We start from the raw sequence: 25,662 nt of genomic DNA, 5'->3' as shown, positions 1-25,662 counted from the left end.
CAAACATCAGTTATTATACATCTTGCTAAAGTCCATTAATTAATGATAGAATTGTGTGTTTTGTTAATATAACTATAAAAAATGATATTGACGCGATTTGGGCTATAGGGAAGTTTGCATTGGTTATTATCGCTATAAAGTGTGATACAGTGTGTCCGCGTACGCCTAGGCGCCGGACGAGCGTCAGTGAGACCGCGTCCCTGCCGCGGCACCCGCGCCGGTAGTACACGTCGCGGTCGCGCGCCTGCAACGTTCACGGCTGATCGATAAGGAACCATGAATACGCGAGTCGGTCACAGCTGCCAGCCTGCTATCTGACCCGAGCATTGGAAACCTAAGGGACCATTCCTGCTTAATTGAAGAGGTGTAACGTGATCGTGATTGGAAATGTCACCAGCGCCATTCATATTTCCACCAAAAAGTTACTCGGCCGTTTACACCGGCGACGGTACGAGTGCAAATGTGAGTATGATTGTATCGAAGAGAGGCGAGTGGCGATCGGTGTTATCTGAACGGTATGCGTGTGCGCAGCCTCAAGGCCACGCCGGTGTACGCCATCAGCTATTGGTGCATTCAACTTGTTTTATAAATTAAAATAAATAAATACTGATAAAACTTGTATTAGTGGAGTCGACTAGTAATTTAAGTCATCAATTATGTGGATTAATGTGATTAGGAACTAAAGATTAAGCTTAAATTGTAGCAAGTAAATCTATATACATTTGTGCTATTCGTTAGCTACATCTGTTGTGTTCTTTTGCATATTCAAGGTTAAGAATACAGATTTATAAAGCTGTAGCTGAGTTAAAGTTTTGTTTACGTTATTGTAATTTAACAAAATGGTTTAATATAATATTTTATTTATTTTAATTACTACGCTCAATTATGTGTGTCATTAAGTGTCAGTAATAACGACAATTAAAAATAATACGTAAGTAACTGTTTTTCAGTTAAACTTTCATTTATATATATAGTTTTAACCTAGTTTATATTATTCTATTAAATAATCGTTTACATGTAATTACATTCAAATGCGTTATACAGGATTTGCACTAAATGCAAACGATAGTAAAATCAATGTAGGTATGTGTGTGCATAAGTGTATATGCAACGTAGAAAATGTACTTTTAAATACACCAGATTAATTTACCATTTTAATAGAAGAAACACTAAAGCTTATTTTATATTGAAAATTTGAATTCGTAATGAAATCTTTGCATATGCCTAATACTAATAATGTATACATTTGAATCTATAGTATAATAGTTATATTTAAATTTATTAGAAAAATTATGAAAAGTTTTCTTTTTTTTATGCAGCAAGAGCATATAGACATATAGGTATTAAATGGGACAACTTTATATGGACTAATATTATTTATAACATTAAGGTACGCCACGCCTTTTTCCACTGTCCGTCCGTTGACCTTCTATAGAGTCGAATTGTCGATAGGAACCTTACCACGAGGGCCAAGCAGGCATGAAAAGGGAATTTTGGTCGTTCTTAATATCGATATTAGTACAAGTTTTACATAACAATAAAACTTGTATTATTGTGGAGAGACGATGCACAGCATCTGTGAGAGGGCGCTGTATACTTCCCTTTGATTATCCAATGATTTACACTTCCGGTTGCTGTTTTCGACCAATCAGCGATTCGCCGGAAGTCACGTGGTCCCAGGTGGTAGGGCGCCGAGACGTTGTAAAGGCGACGCTACGCTTCTTACCTCATAGCAGATTCTCACCAGGAGCCTTAAAATGATGCTGTGCATCGTCTCTCCACAATAATACAAGTTTTATTGTTATGTAAAACTTGTACTATTATTTGGGATGTGACGATGCACAGCATCTGTGAGAGACGTGTTTATAACTCCTGGTGACCACGCACGACGCTATGTGATCTAAATCAGAATGATTGTATAAATTGATTCTGATACCTTCAGATAAATTGATCTGTAAAAACACAAAAAACACGAGTAACATTGTTTTATTTATAAGCAATTTGAGAAACAAAGAATTGTAAATTGCTTAATTTTTTTTTTTTAAATTCAATTAATAATCGCTCTGCCAGAAGCGGAGCCAAAATAATTAACTTCAATTATTAGACTTACTTATAATCTGCATACAAACAAATTTTGAAAGATATTTCGCAACTCGCTGATAAGCACGAGTAGGAAAGGAAGCTTCCATAACTGTCTAAATAATAAGCTAGATGTTCTCACTTTTGATATTGATATAATAACCTATTTATATAAGTATCGATTATTATTCATGAAGCCCTTGCTTAGCCTCACCTCTAAATTAGACAACAAAATTGTTACCTTTTGTAGCCCGTTTCCGGTGGTCTAGCTAGTTTCTTAATGTAGAACCTAGAAAAACATTTTTCTTAGGATGACACCACCGTCTCTAGAGCGTAATTTTCAATAGGTCTCACCTGTTTCACCGAAATATTTCTAATCGAAATATGATGTTAGAAGAACGAGCAAGATCAAAATGCCAATGAAAATGTCGTCCGGTCTATTGGAAACTATCTCCGGCTCAGACAGCAGGTCATAGATAGAACCGGCAACCGACTCCATGCTTCCTAACATCTATAATAAATTTATAGTAAGCAGAGACGCGTTCTAGAGTGGAGACCACGCCTCGCCAAGCGTAATAATGTAGGACGTCCTTCCGCCAGGTGGGGCGACGATATTCGTAAAGTGGCGGGCAACGACTGGATGCGAAGAGTTGAAGATCGAGCTCAGTGGCGTGCCATTGGACAGGCCCACGTCCAGCAGCGGACGAGGACCGGCTGATGATGATGATGAAGTAGTTACCAGAGTTAACTTTACCTTGTAATTGAAGATATTAGTACCATATATTAATAACACAAGAGCATTTAATAGAATGCTCTACAAAATACTATGTACTTAGCCCAATAATATGTTCCAATTCAGAATTAAACTGGTCAAACCTTTGAACGCCTTTAAGACTTGATTTAAGACTTGATACCATCATCACACACTTTGAGTATTAACTTCATAAAAGCATCAATGAATGCTCACCAGAACTGCAACCAGTCCGACCATTCATGATATGAATATCCTATCTGCTACTTATTTATTTATTTGTTTATATATACTTTATTGCACAAAATTACAAATAAACAATGTACAAAAGGCGGGCTTAACGCTAAAAGCATTCGCTCCTAGCCAACCTTGTCATGTGGGATCATAAGTATGCAGGTACTTAGGTACAGTTTTGAAGAAAACTGGACTTGACATACGACGTGTTAGAAAATGTGAGTATATAAGCTCATTAGTTTTTCAACCAAAATTTAGGCCGACTAATGATTATATCATTCTTCAAAGTGTAATAAAGTTATAAGTAATTGATACTACTATACATTTACATATCAAATTATCAATTTTATAATATTTCAATTATCGCTTCTTAGCTGTATTTTAGAACTACAATAGTCCACTCTCTGAAATTCGCTTTTAGAAGCAACTTTACAGTTTCAAAATTTATACCATTTAAATACAGATGTACTCAATTTAAACGTCCGATTTTCCCCGGACTTAATGATGTCGTAGACATCCAACATGCTCTCCGCCATATTGGAGTTGCGACTACGTGTACACCTCGCTAGCCAGGTTCAGTTTAGGCAAAACTCATGGCAATATGCGGCGGAATACCTACGTTACGCACGTAGCAATCGCCAAAGTATATATGTAGACATTATATAACAAGACTGTTGACAGTAATAATTAGCACAATTACCTTACACAGCCCTCATGTTCCATAAAGACGATTATTTTCATTAGCTTTCCCCAGCTTTGGAACCAAAGTTACAAAAACGAATTACACTTCTTGATAGTCTTTTTGCAATATTATTGTGTATCATACTTTATGGTATCCAACAACTTAGTAATAAAAGGTTGTCTGTAATTCTCGCATTTCATATTTTATCCTATCTGACAACTTCAGTTATAAAAGGTCGTAATACAATACAATTCACTGCTTGATAGGCCCAACTGGCGACCTTAATTTGGTCTTGATTTGCCTTCTGAATTATTTAACTGCCTTCTTTTCCTCTTTCTCCTGCTTCTTATTAACGTTTCCTTCTATTTAAATGCAAATTTTACTACTTTTTCCAAATATGAAACTTTTATAATACTTATGTGGACTTAAACGACTGTTTTAGTCAGTTTCTAATTTAGTTTTAGACGCATTGCTTCTTTTTATCCATTACTTAACAATTCATATATCAAACTTTTTTTTTTTTTTTTGATAAACCTTTCATTATCTATTAGAAAATTTCCTATTGGTTTGTTTTGTCGAACGCGAGTCGAACTGTTTTCTATCCTTGCTTTCTCGAACCGCTTGAAAATTCTTATTGGATAAAGCCAGAGATGATATGGAGAATGCTCATTATTAAATCGAAAAGAGTTTTCAGAGCCCCCAAACCATCTACACCCGTCTCCGATATACCCAGAGGCAGGCTCCGTATTTCTCAACACAATGTATACAGAAAGATACGGTTACATTTAAATAAAGTTATTAACAGTCATGCAATACCCTTGTACTAAGTTCTGGACTTGTGTTACCAGTCGGCGGATTCTCACTCCATACTACCGATATCCGGTATGCACCGATACTTGACAATTGCTAATGTATAATTAAATGTGCTAGAGTTTTATACTCAACTCATGCTTCTTAATTTCTTTGATGCATGTACGGTTGACGAAGGTCTAACTGCTTCAAATAATCTTGGAAAAGGATTATTGGTGGTATGGAGGTAAATGGCTAGATGCATTCCCGCGATTAAACCGGGAAGGGCCTACGGAGCCCAAACCATCAGCCACTGCCTCCGATACGCTCAGAGGCAGCCTCCTTATAACTACCCCCCTCCCGTACAATTGAGAGCATTTCTAATTAAAATGGTACCGAGCTTTTTTAAATTCTAATGGACAGATAAATGCACTTTAAATAATTGGACATACCTTATGTAATAGCCCGAGTCCACCTTAAGGCAACTAAGATAAGGTGACTGGCTAGATCTTTGCCGAAGATGCCATACAGAAGATCCCGTGATTGCTAAATACTATGACGCCCATTGCTAAATGTTATGACGTTCATAGCGATGGCAGTAACCATGAATAAGCAGCAAATCCACAATTGCTTTATCCTCACTCCTCCAGGGATGAGAAAATAAACCTCCGATATTCCGTGTTTGAAACACTTTTCCTGCCAGGCTTTGAAATTGTCTTCGAATTCTTGTGTCTAATTCTTCCGAGTATTCGCTTGCAATTGTCAAAAGAAGCCAAAAGAAACTCCCACGCAGATTTATCCATTGTTGTTCGTTAACTCGCTTAGGATACGCTCCCAGCGAATATAACATTTCAACAAAGTTAGTAATTAACTTATTACAAATAAATAAAAAAGATTATCTAAAAATAGACAGACTTTTTATATATGTCGGAGAATGAGGTGGTTGGGACCGGAGCTTGTTCCGATCCCACTTCTGATTGTCATCGATCGGTGTCACGTCAGAGTGACAGGCAACGCCATCTGGTTTTGACAACTGGCAACTATTAAATAATCCGCTTCCCTGATATATATGATGAGAAAAGATTTTTTTTTTTTTTTTTTTTTTTTTATATATTTGATAACTCGCTCAGGATACGCTCCTAACGAATTTATCGCATTTAAACGAAGGTAGTATATTAATAGATAGTATACAACTAAGTAAACTCGGTGAAAATCGATTTATTTAGTAAACTCCGTTTACATCGCATGATACTATGCCGAGAACGTCTCCAAGAGCGTTAAACAAGCGATGAGTCCTCTTGCTTTGTGCAATGCCCGTTAGTTGAATAAAATTGGGCCACAACTGCTAAAAATCTGAGACATATACCTAACCTTATTGTAGGTTATAACACAGCCGTGTTCGGTAAAGCTCAGAATCCACTACAGTATTGGTATATATAATACCAAGCAATAGAACAGTATTACATGCATGTAGATACTTGTTAAACAAGAGGTTCAAATGACTCACCCGTTGTCCATTTTTGTACCTTTGAATTTCACAAAAGAAAATTCTCTGACGAGGATGTACATCTTTGCTGGAGGCCTTCCATGAGTAGGCCCGATATAGAAATCCGGGTCACGACGTGAAGAAATTCCACCTCCAACACTACACTTACCACAGCACTTTCACTTTTAAACGATGTTACTCTATTGGGAAATAACGACGCTATGAGGTAAGAAGCGTAGCGTCGCCTTTACAACGTCTCGGCGCCCTACCACCTGGGACCACGTGACTTCCGGCGAATCGCTGATTGGTCGAAAACAGCAACCGGAAGTGTAAATCATTGGATAATCAAAGGGAAGTATACAGCGCCCTCTCACAGATGCTGTGCATCGTCACATCCCAAATAATATAAAAATATTTATTATTGCAATATTCATTCCTTAATTCAATATTCATAATTTTTAAAGATAAGGTAAACTATTTAAAAATAAGTAATTTTGAATATATTAGTAAAGTAAAGTGGTAAAGGTGTTTTCATTTCTTCGCTCTGGTGTCAAGACAAAGAGCAGCGTGGACTCCCGCCACTCAACACTCAATGCTTTTAGAACTCATAAGCTTCCTCTGCCTACCCTGTTACTGCGGGATACAGCGTGAAGCTGAATAGAAAGGAAGTTTTAACTTTTAATCAATTTTAATTTGGCAGGTCGTGAACACCATATTAACTAGAGGCGAGGCTGGCAGTGCTTTGTCGCCGGTGTCTAGTGTTAACACATCCCCCGTATCAATCTTTAGTTGCTTCCATTGTGCTGTAAGTTGAATAATGTCATACTATTAATTAAATAATAGGTAAAAAATTAAAATAATATATTAATATGTGGCAGTTGGTATGTCTGTTATCAGCGAAGAAATGAAAATGTTAAATATTTAATTTTTTCAAGTGAGAATCGACCCGCAACAAGTCACACGTTTGTGTCGCACAAGCATTATTTTTCTTTCTTTTAAATTTACATATACGATTATAGCATTTACGCAAATTATGAAAAGAAAATTCTCCTTATATTGTATCTACCTAGTTCCATTAAAAACAACAGAAATAAAAATAATTAAATATTATTGCTTTATTATTACCATGATTTTTATTAGCACTTAACTGAAGAGTATTTAACTTTTTAATAGTCAAATCAGCTTCAAGCTGTATCGCGCACACAGCAGTATAGGCAGACGGAACCTAGTGTTAAAAAAATGAAGTATAAATTTAAATAAACATTTCATTTCTTCAAGTGGGAATCGAACCCACAACCAGTCGGTTTACACACTTTGTGCCCCTGCGCCACAACTGGCCTAACTGGCTAACTATTTATGGTATTTAACTTTAATGGAGAATATTCGCTTTAGTATTTGATATTTTATGTATGAGATGTGTTTAGCTTCACGCTGTATCCCGCACTTAGCCGGGTAGGCAGAGGAAACCTAATTTTAAGACAGTGTGTCCCCATTAAGACATTCGGTCCCCCATTTTCCGCCGACACTCGAGATATTACGTGTTGAGGGGCGGATGGGCGGATGAAATGAAAATATTAGATCATTATAACAATATATTTTTGTTTTCAGTTTTCAAATAACATCAAAGTTATAAAGAAAGAAAAAAGACCGAGAAAGGATAAGGTAAGTCATTTGAAACGTAGTTGGAGTTACTTATATAACATTAATAAAACATTTTTTTATTGTATGAGACCGTGGTAGCGCAGTGGCATTAGCAGGTGACTATAGACGCGACGGTGATAGGTTCGAATCCTATTCGCGGGAATTCTCAGATCTTACTATGGTAATGAAACAAAGTGCGGCGTTGAATACCGCCATTTAACACGCAATTCGGGGAATGGGGTCTCTTTAGTCCTAACACTAACCTCGACCCTGTTACAGTATACAGCGTGAAGCTTAAAAACAGGTACCTATTATTGTCAAAAAAACAACATTTTAAATTAAAAGAACAATAACAAGTTATGATTCATTATGTAAGGATTTGTATTGAAAACGTTTACATTTGAGATTTCCAACTACTAGGAAATATTTGCGTTGTTCATTCAAAAATAAACGCACTAAAGTATGTTTAACAAATAACGTTTAAATAAATTAAACAGTTTCAAGTCATTATCTTGTTTACAGAGTGGGTGTGTCTGCCCTTATAAGAAAAAAATACTTTTTATTTTCGTGATCAAATATACCTAGTTGTTTTGGATATTGGATTTTAATTATTAAGATAAATATAGATACTAAATGCCAACGCGAATGGTTGCGGGCTCGATCCCGACTTGAGGAAATGAAATATTTATTTAAATTTATATTCATCATTTCTACGCTATGATGTCGCGTTGAGTTACGCCATTCAACACGTAATGGAGTGTCTTAACACCAGGTTCCCTTTGCCTACCCTGCTGTGTGCGGGCAGCGTGAAGTTAAAGATAATATACAAATGCAAATAAAGGTTATATAATAGTACGTAGTTTATATAGGCACTAGGTAGTATTTAAAATACTCTATATTTGTAATGTATCACACAATTCAACAAATACACAAAGTAATCAAAGTTCTTATTAGTTTATTATATTCTGATATTAATATAGAACTTACACCTTGTTTTTCAGAAACAATTTCTACAGTATACAGTAGCTTATGTTACAAAAAATATTTCAATATTTAGTAACTTTTCATTATACATTTCACGAGCTAAATGACTTTTTTATTAGAATAAATTCTGGAATAATCCAGGCTTATACTAAAGTAAATGCGGTGAGTGACCTGGCGACCGTCGCGCGATCACGTTTTTTCTTTTGCCGAGTAAATTTCTTTCTTCCTTCCTCTTTTTTCTAGGGAACACGTGATTACATAATTTATTATTATTTAATATAGATCATATTGCTTTCCATATTATAAAAATTTAATAAAATATAATATGTAAATATTTATTATAATTTTTATAATATATAAATTATGATACTTCTACGTAAATATTTCGTAATGATTAATGGTCTATTCTATTTTAACCTGTGTGAACTTTCGTATTATATGAATTGTATTTTTTTATCTGTAATTTAAATTAGAGTTTTAAAAGTAATAGAATTTATAATAAAGTAATTAGAGTTTTAAAGTATATTTTATCTGATAATAAATATATTATTAGAATTGAAATATTTTTATCTATCCAAGTGAATATTTAGATATCATAATAATACTGATTATAACTTAGAAAAGATATTATGGAAATTTTCACAGACCTGTCTATAGTATAATTTTAGTAAAGGTCACTTAAAGAATAAGTTTGTCACGTGTCCTAATTGTTTTTCAAGTAGGTAACTGTTACAAAGTTAATATTGATCTGAGCTATTCTACGAATAAAAAAAATATATTAGATATATAGAAAATTATATTAGATGCACGAGTATACGTACATCAACGTGGTAAGGATATAATATTATCATAAATTATTACATATATAATAGTTTTTTTCCATAACTCCAACCGAAACATGACTTTCATATAATATTTATTGATATTTGAAATAAATACTTTATGTTTTTCGATATTGTATAGTAGGTATACGTTTCATGTTTTCTTGTAAAAAGTAATCATCTTTTATATATATTCAATATTCATATAGACATCATCTATGATTTAATATAGCAACAACTTTTTTTATCTAGATTTAAGCACTAGCCACGAAAAAATGTTTCGATTTAGTATGTACAGTCATTTTATTATAATTAATTATAATATATGTGATATTAATGGTGAGTCGTCAGTACTAAAATAAGAAAATTTTCTATAGGCCAAAAGTTAAAACAATATAAAAAATGTAGCTATTAAGTAATCGAACACATTATTATTTAATCGGATTTAGATAATTACAAGACCACATCCAACGAGTACTTAATCGACTTTCTAATATTTTTTTTTCCATAAAAAAAAACAACGATTTCAAAACTGTGAAAAACAAAATCAAAAAAACTTTTACCTATCACATTGTAATTTTCAATGACTTACGTCGGTTTTAAAAAGAAAACGAAATGGCCACATTAATAATAAATAGATAGAGTCACGTGTATTTCGCTACTTTTGTCTAAGTTTCTGTAGTTGGTGCTTTAAATGGCTATCACTTGAGGGCAACACGTGTTTTACGAATCAATTATAATATTTCAGGCTGTTTATTCAAAGAGGCTCTTTATTTAGGCGGCACATAAGCAGTTCAAGATATTTAATTAGCCTCCACGGGAAAGGTTGTTTAGAAATTAAAAGTAGCTTTTTGTATTTTTCCGTGTGAACTTGTAAACATGTTTGATTTAATTTATCGATAAAATAAAATGTAATTGCTTTCGCCGCGTTATCACCGTCTACTGTTCCCCCTACCACCTTTAATGTTTCAGTTTTTTTCTGTTCTGTAATTATAGTTTGGAGCTGGCTAGTAGTAGATCACTCCATTTTTAGGGTCCCGTACCTCAAAAGACGGACGGAATCTTTTTAAGATCAGTTTATTTCCCATCTGTAAGTCTGTCAAGATAATTAATTTCAAAATCGTGTGAAGGTATCAACCGCTCGAAGCGCCATAAATAAAGAACCGAACCGAACCGAAGGTATCAAGCTGAAGTTTATATCAAATATTCTCATCATGTTTCTAAGTTACCGCAACTAAAAGATATGAGCATCAATGGATCGCTTTTGCTCCATTTTGTATGAAATTTACCGTGAAATCAAAACCTATGGGGTATTTCCCAATTTTCCATTGGGTTTCCCACTTTCCGCCGAATTCTTGAGGCAATGCGTGTTGAGTGTCCGAACTTAACCTCGCGCTTTTCTTCAGTACCAGAGCAAAGAAATGAAAATATTAGGTGAATATTTTATTCGCTCGATGAATGAGAATCGAAATCACAACCGTAGCGTTTACTGTCCACGCATTAGGTATATTGTGTCAGGACGGCCTCAAATTTACTTGTTTTATCATCAGTAAATAAAGCTCTTATTCAAAAGCTTGTATCGTCGAAGAATTTTATCTAATTTTAATTTCCTGTTTTTTACATGCCCTTTTTTTCATGGTGTCGATCTATTGTATTTTACGAGTTGAACGCTTTCATTTATGATATATACGATACACGATACCCATATTATCAGTTGATTTTGTCGCGGCGGTCAATTTGAAGTAACAACAATGTTATTTACGTGTAATATTGTTGTTATCAAAACGGAAGGTAGTCCAGTTTGAGGAGCTTTTAAGGGTGTTTTTAAAATGGCTTCAAGCCTTCAAAATTTAATTAAAATGATGGTGACAAGCGACAGAAGTGAGTACCGGACGTGATGAGTTTAAACTTAATATAATGTTTTACTTAACTATTTTTATTTAACTTGCTTTGCCAAAATTCTAAGAATCTCTTAGCTCTTGGGAGGTCTTATGAAATTACTTATTACTAAGGTAAAAAGGATTTACTGGGCGACATAATGACAAAAAGTCGCAATTCCAGCTTAATTAAACACTGGCCAGTGGGTCAAATAGAGCTTACTAAATTTCATATACACTAACTAACACTAAGAAACTAACGACGACATACGTCAAGTTACATAAAATCTTGTAATAAATAACGATCCGTGAACGACGTTACCTAACGTATAAAAGTCAAGTAATACAGTCTTACATATTGACAAAAAACGTTATATCACGAAGCACGTGTATATTTGTTATTCCCATTCTGTAACTTTTATAACATCGCAAACAATAAAAAAACTTAAATTTATTCCATTTTGAAGTGTCTGTATGCTGCCATAATTCAATTACGTAACTTACGTTTGAATGACATGGAGTTGGACATAAAAAAATTGGTGAATAATGAAGGTATATTACAATTACAAGTTTTTTCTTATAAACTACATATATATTTATTCCAGTTGTATAAAATTTTCTTGAACAAATACGTTTTAATTGATACAAAATGGTTTTAGTGTTGCTGTGAAAAGTAAGTTATTTCTTTTAAAGTTATTTTTTTTTTAACACGATTCAGTTACATTAATGTTTATTATCATGTAAGGCATTACAGCTGTCTTGTCTGTCTTATTTTATGTACAATTGTACAAAAGACGTTTCACAATATAAATATATAGGGGAGAGCGTGACTGACAGTGCCGGGGCTAATTTATGTCGGAATAATATCGTTTTTACCATTGGCAGAATTAAGGGAGAAATTCAAGGGAGAACTATAAGTTACATACATCTGAGGCTGACATCAAGGATGGAAGTAAAATATTCTCTAGCTATTTTTAAAATTTTTATTATTCATTCAAATGTGTCGGCGTCAAGGGTCTAAGCCATCGGTGGCCAGGGCTTCAGAGAGACAAACCTCCCGAAAAAATCACAATACGCGCCATCTCAAGTAATACTGCCTTCTGCATCGGGTTCTAGATCCAACATCTAAGCGATACCTCTTAAAAACTAAAAGCTTAATAAGCCATAAGCTTATCAATAGTGTAAATTATTGATTTATTTGTATGTTATGTAAAATGACATTACATATGCTGATACTGAAAAAGACCTTGAAGGCTTTTATACGAATAATAACTAGCTTTGCCTAGAAATACAAAAACATGTGAGTAAAATGGGGGACATAATATAATCGTTGCGTAACCCATATCAACATAACATTACAGTCCTTATGTTACAAAACAGAAAAATATTATACAAAATATAAACTGTGCCCATTATTCTTCTGTAGTCAAGTGACTTTATAGTGATATCACCTTATCATGATATATGTAGCTTTATAGAATATACGTATATTACATCTTTTAGATCTTCTTAAAGGTATTATAATTTGAAACGAAATTATCTTAATTATATTTTAAAATCATAATAAGTCAGTTGAAATACTTATTCATCATCATCATCATCATCATCATCAGCCTGTCCTCGTCCGCTGCTGGACATAGGCCTCTCCAATGGCACGCCACTGAGCTCGATCTTCAGCTATTCATCCCACCCCACCAGCTGGAGGTACTTATTAGAGTTATTTAACTTTTTTTGCTTGTGAGTTTTGACGAATATAGTGTATTTAGGTATGTAGTAATTTGAATTATGCTGCATTAGTGTTGCTGGAGTGCAGTTCAACATGAAATACCTTTGTTATAGGATTAAAGAATAACGTAGACATAAATTATTATAAGTAATGAATTTTAAAAATTGTAAAATTATATAATTATTTGAATAAATCAAATACGGGTGTGTACGTCTGCGTAAAAAGTAAAACCCATATTGTTTTTGGCAAACCCATTGTTTTTATCGTGTAATTCATGACAGTCACGTTGACATAGAAACTTTCGAAAACGTGATTTTTAAATCTAAACAATCATTAATATGAATGAATGAAAGGTGTTGTGAGAAATTACAATGATAGATACATACCTATGTATAACCTAAACACTGATGTTATTTATTTGCTGTCTCCTATTTTACAAGTAATCTAGGTTCCCTTATTGAATCTATAGAAAGGTTGATGTTAAAATTTTGATAATTTTCTGAAAAGCTCCCCAATTCTAATAAAAATTCAAAAGGCATTAAACGGATACCGCCATTTAAAATCAGTATTTACCAGATATTGCATTGTTGAAATCTTCATGAACTCGAATTCTCTAAAAATAGTAATAATAAATAATGCAGATTATGAAAAAAGAATAAAAATAAAGATTTTTTCTGCGCCTTTTTATACAACAACTTACTTACTTATTACTTAAAATACTTTGTTGCACAAATGGAAAATAATATAATTCAATTACAGATTACAAGATTGATTTATTGTTTTTTTTGTTATACTATATATAATTGTCAGCGCCACTTTAAATGAAACCACAGTTTTAACTACTCTATAAAAGCCTAATATAATTCGGAAAAAAAATAATTCTCAAAAATGAAAAAGTTTTTTTTTCAAACAAAATAAATAATAAAATTATCGTTTTAAAATAAAACGCCATTTGTAAAGTATAACATAGGCACGCACACACTTACCTGTCAAAGCGGCAACGTCGCATACGTATGTGTGCGTGACACGAAATACAGGTATGGATAAAAATCGTGAAATGAAAAAAAATCCTACGTCCAAACCGGTGAAGTACCTTGATTATTTTTTTTAATTCTGGGTTTGAAATATTTTACCATATATGCAGTTTCAGTAAAAGAAGCGCTGCCTCTTCCACCCTGTATAGATAAAATAAAATTAATAAGTCTTGAAAATTTCAATATCGCAACGAAATAGCACGTTTAAATTTGTCTTTAGTTTATAAATTTACGAAGGGAGATTTTTTTTATTGGGAGAGAGTTCTTTCTTTTTAAACATAGCTACTTCGTGGGCTAAAATATATACATACTAGTGGGCCTGGACGCGGCTACGCCCGCGAAAATATAAGCCTAAATAATTAAAATAAGTAGAAAAATAATAATAAGTGGAGATTTATTATTAGAAAAAATATCTGAGTAACCGAAATGAACAAAGAAAAGAAGTAAAAGTAACTAAAGGAAATTCTTAATATTAGAAAAAGTACCTAAAGTTTGCCGTGCGCGCGTACTAAACATTTTTCAATATTAAATAATCATTAATTTTTGCGAACAATATTAAATAAAATCTAAAATGATTAAAATTATGATATTTTAAGTTTATAACATCGGTATAGATAACCGAACTGAGATAAATTAATTATAAGTTTACAAAATCATCAAAGTCATCTGCCCGTTCGCGTCGGTCATACTATACCACTCGTAGGCTAGGTCATTTGGAATCAGTGACATCTCCTTAATTATTTATTAGAATATTATACAGTAAATTATAATTTCAATCTAGATAAAATGCTAAAAGTGACTCTTATATTTATTTTCATAAGGATGAATATCAAATATCGGCGCGCGCCATGTATGCATTAAGCAAACTCACTTTGGGTGACATTTTCTTAAAACAACAAACTTTGCAAGTCGTTGCTTAGCAACGCGTAGCGACGATTGTTATTAACATGGCGGAATAAATTGCATGTCAAATTAATTATTTTAATATTTTGGTATATATCGAAAATATTACAAATATGAGAAAAAAAATATCCTATGTTCATCCCGAGACCCTCAAGTATCTCTATATGAGTATTTTATCACAATTAAATTAGCGGTTTGGCCCTGATTGCGTAAAAGACAGACAGACAGACAGAGTTACTTTCGAATTTATAATATAGGTATGGATATACTTATATGTAAAAGTTGATTTCTTTACAGTTACTAGCAGAAACTATAAAGGGGTAACTCGATCGACAAAGTTGTCTATAAATGGTAGACCTCAGTATCTACCTATATTATTTTCTACAATCTCTGAAACTTAATATTAACCACCACCCAAGTGCATTAGCCAATATACCGAAATAGTCTGTGTATGTGCGTAGAAGGTCTCCTTTTATTATGTGGAGGTGGACTTAGTGGCTATTTATCTTTTAAACTTTTAATTATTACATATGAAATAAACTATTGACTTTCGTTGCGGAATTTCAATTTTGTGACAGCGATGATTAAAAGATTTTTCTAATGATATTTTATCAGCTTCACGCTGTATCCCGCACACAGCAGGGTAGGCAGACCGAACTTAGTGTTAAGACACTCCGTTCCCCACTTTCTGCCGAATTCTGGAAGCTTTGCGTGTTGAGTGGCAGAACTCAACGCCGCGCTTTGCCTCGACACCAGATGATATTTTGATCGACTAATGATATTTTGATTCCAAATTTTCAAAATGCACACATTTTGTATAAATTTTTCAATTAACTTCTCATAAAGATAATTGATAATTAATATGTTTAAAGATTTTTAACAATATACACAACCACCTACAATCTCAGTAAGAATGATCCACCTTGATCGACAACCTCCTCTTAATAACATTTCTCAAATGTGACTAGAGAATTACAAAACAATCTTAAAAGGAAAATCATTTAGGTAATACGTAAACATACTATATAACATACGTATATAACATATTTTCTTTGTTTTTGTCATTTAAATTCTAGAATTTACTTCTTGTAGTTATATTAAATACAATTAGTAAGTCTAACTAAGCCTTAGCCGTTACAACGAATAGGTATTTTATATCAACCCATACATATAAACAGCGAACATATCACGATTGACGTATTAAATGCTAATTCTCATACGTTTTGAGGATTTCGCTAATTTATAACATTGAATAACTTGAAATATGTGTCGTAATTCGAATGCGCTACGAATAGTGAGGAAGCCGGCGGGTCGGCAACGTATATGTAGGGTATTTCGGCACCGATAAGCAGGCAGGAGGCGGGCTGGTGCTGACAGAGGTCAGGATTGACGTCAATGATCACGTGACCGAGTACCAATACCTACGGCCGTGGAACCGTCCAAGCTAAGAATGCTGAGAGCTAACAATGCTCGATGCGCGTACGCACGTCGCGTCGCGGGCACAGTGCACCTAAGGCAAAATAAGTAAAGTGCCACATGTCTTATGTAAAATATAAATAAGCTGCATATATTTAAAATTTGTATTTGCGTGTTAAGTATATGATTGTGTACGACATCCACGTTGCAAGTAACTTGTTTCTATATAATTATAAAATATATAAATTTATCTACAAACATACTACTTTGTTAATTTTTGCACATGTGTTTGTGTTTTTACAACCTATGTTGTTTACATTTACTTATTTTATGCAACTATTAATGTAATCAATTATCGGCAGTACGTTAAGGAAATAAATTAAAATATATTTTTAAAACGAATCAATGTTAAAGGGCTGGAAGCTCACCTTTTTAAACTTCTCTACAAATCTACTTACCTGCATGAAATTTGGGATACTTATTAAAACCACGAAATTAAAAATCAACCTGATAGGGGTACGTCCAGTACAAGCTGGAAGTATACTACCTTGAAAATAGCCGTAAAAAACATTGTCAAGTGAAATTTCGAACTTAAATTACTTATATCCCGAGTGAACACTGAGCTCAGCACCCTACGTAGATCTCCGATTCTTTTGTCAGTGAAGTAAAAAACTTGGCTGTCATTTCACATATTATGAAAGTATTCACATTTTCTAAAAAAACTATTATTATGTATAATGAATTACCGACATAAATATATTAATAATAAATTATTATGAAAAAAATACTTATTTTCTAAACTACTGCCCCTTGTTAAAATATTAAGCAAAATGTCCAAGCGACTCTAAAAAAAATTGATCAGGCGTCGAATTTAGATTTTCCTTAAGATTATATTCAAATTAACAATTTTATATAAATATTATAATAAATGTAGATTCTTATTTTCTATGATTAATTGTAACATCCACTGTTGCTCACAGTCTTCCTTTTAGGATCTTCACGACAATCAGATTTGCTCTTCAAGCATATAGCGAATTTCCACGACTTTGAATAGGGGGTCCGGGTGGTCCGGGAAAAATATTAGAAACCACAGTGTAAATTATCCCAACTAATGGAAACCAACTAATAAATATTAATAAAAATACTACTTCTTAATAAAAACTTACTTAATAAAATAGACATTGCGTGTTGAATGGCAGAACACAACGCCGCGCTTTTGCCTTGACACCCGAGCGAAGAAACGGAAATATAAATTGAAATAAATATTTCATCTTCTCGGGTGGGGATCGAACCCACAACCAGTCATACTTAGTGCCTCTGCGCTACGACTGGCCCCCAAAAAAAATTAAAAGATTAAAAGGCGATTTATTAATGGTCGTACTGGTGACACCGAGCGCTAGGTATATAACATAGAAACTGCATAATTTTCATATTATTATAATAACACATTCGATGGTACTAAAACTTTAATATACGAGTGTAAATTACACTTAGTCAATTACGTAATTAGAAGATTATTTCCATAGAGAGTTAGCTGTTACATAATTATTTTGACTTCATATATTATAGCCATAGTCGTATCTCGTGATATATATATATATATATTTTCTTATGTTCGTGTAAACGCTGTTCGTTATTTTTTCTACTATTGGGACTATTCTGGGGTGGGAACGGACCATCCCCCCCTCTCCCCATATTCCTACGTTCATAATTATATCGCTGTTTCGTGCGAAGCAATCATTGTTATAAAAGCACGGCGCTAAGTTCCAACACTCAATATGTATTATGTCCAATTCTATGGAGGCTCTTAACATTATATTCTCTCTGCCTACTCTGGTTGTGTAGTATTTTTTTTAAAATATACATAAGTCGATTTAGAGATTTTTTTTATATCGCTGGAAAATTAATTTACGCAGAACTCATGGACGCATGGTGCTGTGTGACTTGCCGGTGATTCCGATCCCACCCAGTAATACCCAGAAACTTCTTATTCACTTCATCTAATGTAAAATAAAGACTACAGTAGCGCTTGTGCGGGGTTTTGTCCATAGGATCACTTTCCGGTGAGCCACACATTTGCCTGAGTAATCTAACTTCTGAGTAATTATACTTAAAATAGATTTCTTTCTAGAATTTCTCGGCTTTACATTTCATCTATTTAAATAAAAGTTTGCTGTTGTTGTTGCTCTTTATTTATGGTGTTCCGAGCGTGCCAATTCAGCACTAATCACTTCGCCAGTGTCACGTTGAATGGAAAACACACAAAGGAGAATGTACGGTAAAAAAGACAATATAACGCAATAGGAGAATGCACGTTAAAAAGAGATCCAGCTAAGATACTGCCTTCACCTATAAGTAAAAAAAACTAAATATTATATATATACAAATATTACAATATATACATACTAAAAGTTTGCTGTACAGATAATGTAATTGTAAAGCAATGTGTACACATTTTTTTTTTCAAGTTTCACCACGCTATTTAATGTGCTCGTACGTCCTTAATAGTTTTTACCTTTTATATTTGTTGATAACTTTAGTTCTTTGAACGTATAAGTGGAATATAACATAGATTAATATAAAAATTGTCATTAAATAGACGGTCATCAAATTGATTCGTTATAAGAAACGATTTAAAAATGTGTTTTCTATCCCTGCCTGTAGTCACGTAGGCTTTTCGGTGCAGAAAGGCTCGTGCCTCACACTAATAGTTGCCGGTTTTATGCGATTATAGTTTCGCTGTAAAAGCCAATAGGGCTAACAGCATTATCCACATGTTCGAAAAAATGCGATTACAGTATAATTATTTTCTTAAGCTTCACACTTTATCTCACAAGCATAGAATTTTATATCAAGATACTACTATAGATTACTTGAGGCCAGTCCTGGCGCAGGCGCACAAAGTGTGACTTTAAACACGGCTGTCGATTCCCACTAGAGGAACTGAAATACTTAATAATTCCATTTGCTTTATTCTGGTGTCGAGGTTTACCTAGAGGTTTACCTCGCGTAGCCTTGAGTTTCCCCACTCACAACGTAATGTGTCCGGGATTCGGCGGAAACGGGGAACAGAGTTTATTTATCAAGACGTATGGCGTATTGAGTGGCAGCACTCAACGCTGCGCTTTGCCTCTACATCAGAGCGAAAAAATGAAAATATTATACATCATTTCCTCAAGTGGGAATCGAACCTACAACTTGTCGCATTTACAGTCACACTTTGTGCCCCTAAGCCACGTCTGGCCTCATTTTTTTGAAAGTTAATACTTTTTATCTTTGAAAATAGCAAATATTAATGTCCTTTCTTTAGTTTCAGGCTTTAGCCTCGTAGTAGGCAGAAGGCACTAAGTGCCATATTACTATTCTTAATTCTTTTAAATTTCTTTTAAAATACACGTGGTCCGGGAATTACTTTAATTATAATCCAATTAACCCCATTTAGTTGTCCAGATTCAGGTTTAAAATACAAAATTGTATGGAAAATCTGGATATTCACTACATTAGGTTAAAGCTGCGAAATCTTCACATAAGGTACGAAAACATAAGTAATTAATTAATCAGTGAAAAATATGTATATACATTATTTATTAGACTTAGCGGTCAAACTCATTTTTTTCTTCATGTTATAAATTGAAGAGTCGTCAATGGGGGTGTAGGTAATTTAGGTTGCTTCTTTCATTACTATCAATATTTAATTAATTGATATTGCATAGAACTATTCAATTTTCCAACAACGTCAATCTCTAATTGTGTCATTAATTTATCTGTGGTTATAGATATATTATTTTTTAATGATCGCAGAACGACATTAGGGGCAGTGTGATTTTTTCATAATTGGCGTTCTCATTAAAATGGGATAGTAATATGCATGAAAATTAATTAATTCGAAGCGTACGTGACTGACTCCAAGTGTGTCAGATTATATCTAATGCTCGGAGGCGGGTCTATTAATTGTTACGTTAAATTGATTTTTAATTAATAATTAATAATTTTAGTAAATATTTTCCTCATCTCATTAAAATATTAGGGGTCTTAATAATTTAAATAATAAGAGGACAACTTGGCACGTGTCCGCACTTTTTTTTACATTCATAAAATTTGAGCATGTTCCGCCTTCGCTTTTTTTAATGAAATGTCTTTTCATATAATATTTTAAATAAAATATTTAAGGAAAATGCATTAAATTAATATAATTTGAGTAATATATAAGACGATCAACTCACTTGTTGAAGTTTCCCGTTATTACTTTGTGATGCGTTACTTACATTGGTCAGATCAGACTTTACTATAAATTAACATTAAGTTAATTCGAAGTAAGATTTTTCCGAAATTGGAATTAAGTGTCATCATACGTTTAAGAATTTCCGGACAGTAGTAAGAGATCAATAAATTATACGGGAATTATAAGAAGCTTCTGTGCGTTAACATTCGAAAATCATTTATTATAAGCGATACACTATAAATTTTGATGTCGCATTGTTTCAGTGTTACCAGTGTAGGGTAAAGGGCAACGCTCAGGACCTCGGAGCGAGCTAAGAATGCAGACGTTCGGGGTAAACGGACTTTAGCCTGTTAATGCATAATTCAGAAGGTGCATCATTGACCCTTGCTATCTGAATCCATTTATTTTCCTTCTATTTAAGTATGTACATATGTCGTCTTGCGAATCTGAACATGTCTGTTGGGGTAGGTATGGTGTAACTATTTTTTATACATAAATGTATTTCATAAATTTATAAAACCTTTTACGAAACTATTTACGAAATGATAACCCTCCGTTTCGCTTGCGTGAAAAAAAAAAATGGTACTTCATAATATACACTAGTCGTAGAACGTAACTTTAATAATTTTGATCCGGAAATAGGCAGAAGGAAAGTTATAAAGGGATATTTTTATTATGTCAATTTAGGTGGTCTGGTAAATGTCTGGTCTATAAAATAGCGTAAATTTTTCCTCATTTACTTATCCTACATAATATTTAACACCCATATCATACAATATGAAAGCTTAAAAATTCTAAGCTTTCATCAAAACTTACACAATTTTATATTATACAATTTAACGATCGTTCTAGAATATTTTCATATTTTATACGTAACTTTTGCGCGTCTATTTTTATGAAAAAAAAAAAATGATCAGTAAGTGATTGAGGTTAAACATAGGTTAAATCATAATTGGGTGTGACAGCACTCAACCGTGGGTTCAGATGTAAAATGATGCCCGTCCGTCCCACGGTGCCAGCGCGTGCTGTGTAGGCCCACCGCGAACTTTATTTTTATCTATTACCTCCAATTTTGTATGAAGTTCTTGTATGCGTAATTTAAAAAAAAACTAAAGTTTTGTAAAATATAGTTGCCGTAAGTATCTTATTTGTCGTTTATTCGACAACGTGATAGATTCATATGATAATTCACACATTTAATTAGTGCTAATTTTAAATATCATATACTCGTATAACACAATAACATATTTAAAAATTAAGGTTTGTAAAATTTATATACAATCTTATTATTATTTTAAAATGGTTATTTGATCATTGAATATAGACAAAACATAAAACTTTAGTTAAATGACATATTTTTTAATATAAAGAAACATTTCAATGAATAAGAAATATTATATTTATAAAAAATATTTAAAAGCAATTTTTAAAAAGTAAATAAAAACAAAATATTTTCATAGCAACCATCGAACATAATTATAATTCATTTATCGAAGGCAGAAGAAACTCAAAGGGCAACCCCTTAGATAATATAATCTTGATGACTGAGAATAATCACATCCTCGTCGTCTGCATCACATTAAAAGGATAAATAGTACGTAGGTGGTACTGTCTGTGGGCGACAGGCGGTCATCAGTCACAACGAGAGCGCGTGCTGCTGCCGCCCACGAGACGGCGCTCACTGATCGCTTCAATCACAGCCATTACAAATGATTAAAGTAAATATGCTTATAAATAACATAGTATCAACAAGCGTATATAAAATAAAAGGTTTAAAGTTAAAGCTAGAAAGAAATGTTGGGATATTTTGGCAAATATTAAAATTAATAATAATGTATGCAATCTTTGTTAACTTTACGCTTCACTTTAATTGGGAACCTAGTGCTAAGATATTCCGTTCCTTATTCGGCCACTTCTAATCCGCGATTTTCAACCAAAGTTTCTCTTAATACACTTAAATAATATTGAATAGCATGCGAAGTCTCGTGGAGCCACTAGTAATAATATAATAGAAATTGCATCTTTTATTGCTGTTATAATAAGTACTCTTATCTGATATTTAAAAATAGAAACATCCAAAATAAATATTAAATCGGTAGAGAATTTAATTTTTTTTTCTTATGTCAGAAAGGATGTGACTAAACCATGTTTCACGAAATGTACGTACATATATATATATAAAATCAAAAGGTCACTCACTCATAACGAAATCTCAGAAACTACATGTGCTAGGAATCTCAAATTTTGCATAGGAGCTATTTATAAGACGTAGGGAATTTGCAATATTCAACTTCTAAGGGGTTGTTTTTGGGGTTGAAAGTTTGTATGAAACTTCTTTCTCAAATAATAACGTAGTGCACGCAGGCGGAGCCGCGGGCGGCCGCTAGTATTATATATGTAGATATATAACTAGTCCACTGTAGCCTTGTAATAATTATAAAATATATATTCTATTACGTCAATAGATAATATTATGTAAATAATACGTAAGTATATGTATATAATTATACAAAAATATGATGCGATGTTAATTTGTAGTATATCTAAATGGCCATCTTAGGAGTTTATAATTATGTTATAAAGAACAATGAAATGAAAAAGTGGGGAACGAAGTGTCTTAACACTGAGTTCTAAGAAAATAAAAAAAAAGAAAATAGAAAATAAATATATTAAGCTTTATATATCATAAGCTTTATATAAGTAAAATAAAACGATGGAAAAATTAAATTTCAGCACTACGACGCCATTACAGATTTTCATACTGAGTATTGTATTTTTAAACGACATCATGTAAATTTCTCATTTAAAATTAGTATAGGCACAAAGATTTTACATGCAAAGGGTACGCCTTGATTTGCAAATAAAAAATTTGAATTAAAATTCTTTAGTGTTTGACGCATTTGAGTGTAGGTAGTTTCAGAATAATTCATTTTATGTTGGTGACAGATGTAAAAAAGCAAGTTGGTTCTGTATGCTTCAAGTAATAATTTTAAAAGGTTTTTTTATTATATTTGGTATATTAATGAATTATTAATGATTGCGGCAAACGTATTATATAGATATATCTTACAAATATGTACCATATGTTAAATTATTTTTTAATAATTAATAATATTTACTATAGTAAAAACATGTCTATGAAATAAGTATCTTTTATCAGATTATTTCATCAGAGTTGTGGGAGGGTGAAATGTTCTAAGTTCTATGTAAACAATTCTGGTGTAAAATTTTTTGAAAATATCTGGAGTGAATTTTTGTTCTATTTAGTAAAAATAAAATAATACTAATAATAATAACATAAAATACAACATTTTGTTATTCTCAAGTTTAAAGAAAGATAGTATATTTACGTAATGACCTTATACATTACATATATGTCAATATATAATATAATTGACATTTAATATGTTATATGTATATTTTTTCACAAAAAATAATATGAGTAATTCCCGCCGTACTCCATACGGGCGGTCGGTCGGGTCAAACGCCCCGGTAATCATCTACATTTGATTATTGCAGTGATTGTCCGCGGGTAGTATTTTAAGAAGCTTCCATTAATATTAAAGAAGCACTTTGCTGCATATTCAGTGCGACCTCGGCCATGGACCGGTCATCCGGCGAGTCACTCACGACCGACGATACTGAGGTGTAAGACCAACGAATCTTCACAATCCCTCAAACTTTAAAAGAATACTATAAATTGTAAATAATTTTAATTAATTAATTTATATTATAATCCATGATAAACAATTTTTAAATGTGTAACTGAATTATGTGTTTACTGTAAGAAAAATGAATTTAATTTTTTTCAAATCAATTTACATTGAAAATTGTAATTTCCAATATTATTTGTTTATGCTAGTAAATATATAAAATTACGAAATGTGACTACAGTGTTCTTTCAAGACGTCTTTTTGAAAGGCATTTCTTATTATAAACAATATTGAAATTATTTATATGTAAAACCGTAGGCTAAGACTATAGATTTTTTACGTCCGCCTTTGACTTCTGGGGAGCACGTTGAGTTCAACGCTCCATGGGTAAAAAACTATAAGCGACACCCTATGAATTATTCTTCCACATAAATAATAATAAATATTAACACTGACCACACAAGAATTCTTGGTAAAGAAGGAAAATGTTGAGATAAAATTCCAAGATAAATTACCAGATAAGTTTTCCCAATTTTCGTGCAAGTGACGTAAATGTAAATATTGATTAATACAAAACATGATCTCCAAAATTGGAAGTTCTTTTTGTTGCTTAAAATGTCTCCAGAATTCGGCAGAAAGTGGGGAACGGAGTGTCTTAACACTAGGTTCCCTCTGCCTACCCTGCTGTGTGCGAAATGCAGCATGAAGCTGAATTTTTATTTATTTTTAAAATGCTATATTTTCACATTTACTTTAAATCCGATGTAACATATTATTTGCGACTTAACTTATATGAGTAAGTTCTGCCACAGGAATACAAATCGCTTAATTACTGTCTTCGATACAATGAATTCTATATTCGCCCACCCATAGCGAAAACATAATAAAAATAAATTATATCAGTATATATGATTATACAATTAATCGTAAAAACTATAATATGTTATTTCGAAGTAGTAAGCTTGGTTTCGCCACCCACGGCTCGCTTTTTTTTTAAAAGGGCAAAGTTGCGTAATAATTTCTGTCATTGGATCTCTTCAAAGGGTCGCATAATGTTGTTTGTCAACAATATTTGTTTATGTTATATCTTTGAAATAATATTCTGTCATTTGTTATACATTTCAGGTAGTAGAGATGCATAGTTTAGAACTATTTAGAACGATTCATTGTACATGTTTTTTAGCCTTATGCTATATGCTGCACATAGCAGAGTACGTAGAAGGAAAGTTTTTATGAAATTACTAAAACTAGTCAAGGCTTTTTTTTTATTTAACTACGACGTGTTTGAAGTCTTGTCTTGTCTGTTTGAAGTTCGGTTGGTACATGAATTGTTGACTAAAATATTATACAAACAAAAGAACTGC

At 32.8% G+C, this 25,662-nt stretch overlaps 1 protein-coding gene across 1 annotated transcript in view; it reads left to right on the top strand.

Annotated features, from left to right (window-relative positions):
- The window catches only part of IP3K1 (inositol-trisphosphate 3-kinase-like protein), a 55,061-nt gene continuing 29,399 nt past the window's right edge, over nucleotides 1-25,662 (top strand). Inside the window, exons 1-3 of the mRNA XM_085204700.1 lie at nucleotides 1-462; nucleotides 6,722-6,826; nucleotides 7,630-7,683. Coding sequence (XP_085060826.1) covers nucleotides 388-462; nucleotides 6,722-6,826; nucleotides 7,630-7,683 — 234 coding nt within the window. The 5' untranslated portion in view covers nucleotides 1-387. The remainder of the gene's footprint in view (nucleotides 463-6,721; nucleotides 6,827-7,629; nucleotides 7,684-25,662) is intronic.

Source organism: Heliconius melpomene, chromosome 20 (genome assembly GCF_056956725.1).
Source record: "Heliconius melpomene rosina isolate 202511_hmr_F chromosome 20, ASM5695672v1, whole genome shotgun sequence".
In the NCBI taxonomy this organism is placed as follows: domain Eukaryota; kingdom Metazoa; phylum Arthropoda; class Insecta; order Lepidoptera; family Nymphalidae; genus Heliconius; species Heliconius melpomene.
Note: the sequence above shows the minus strand (reverse complement) of the source record. Positions and strands in the feature narration are given on the sequence as shown.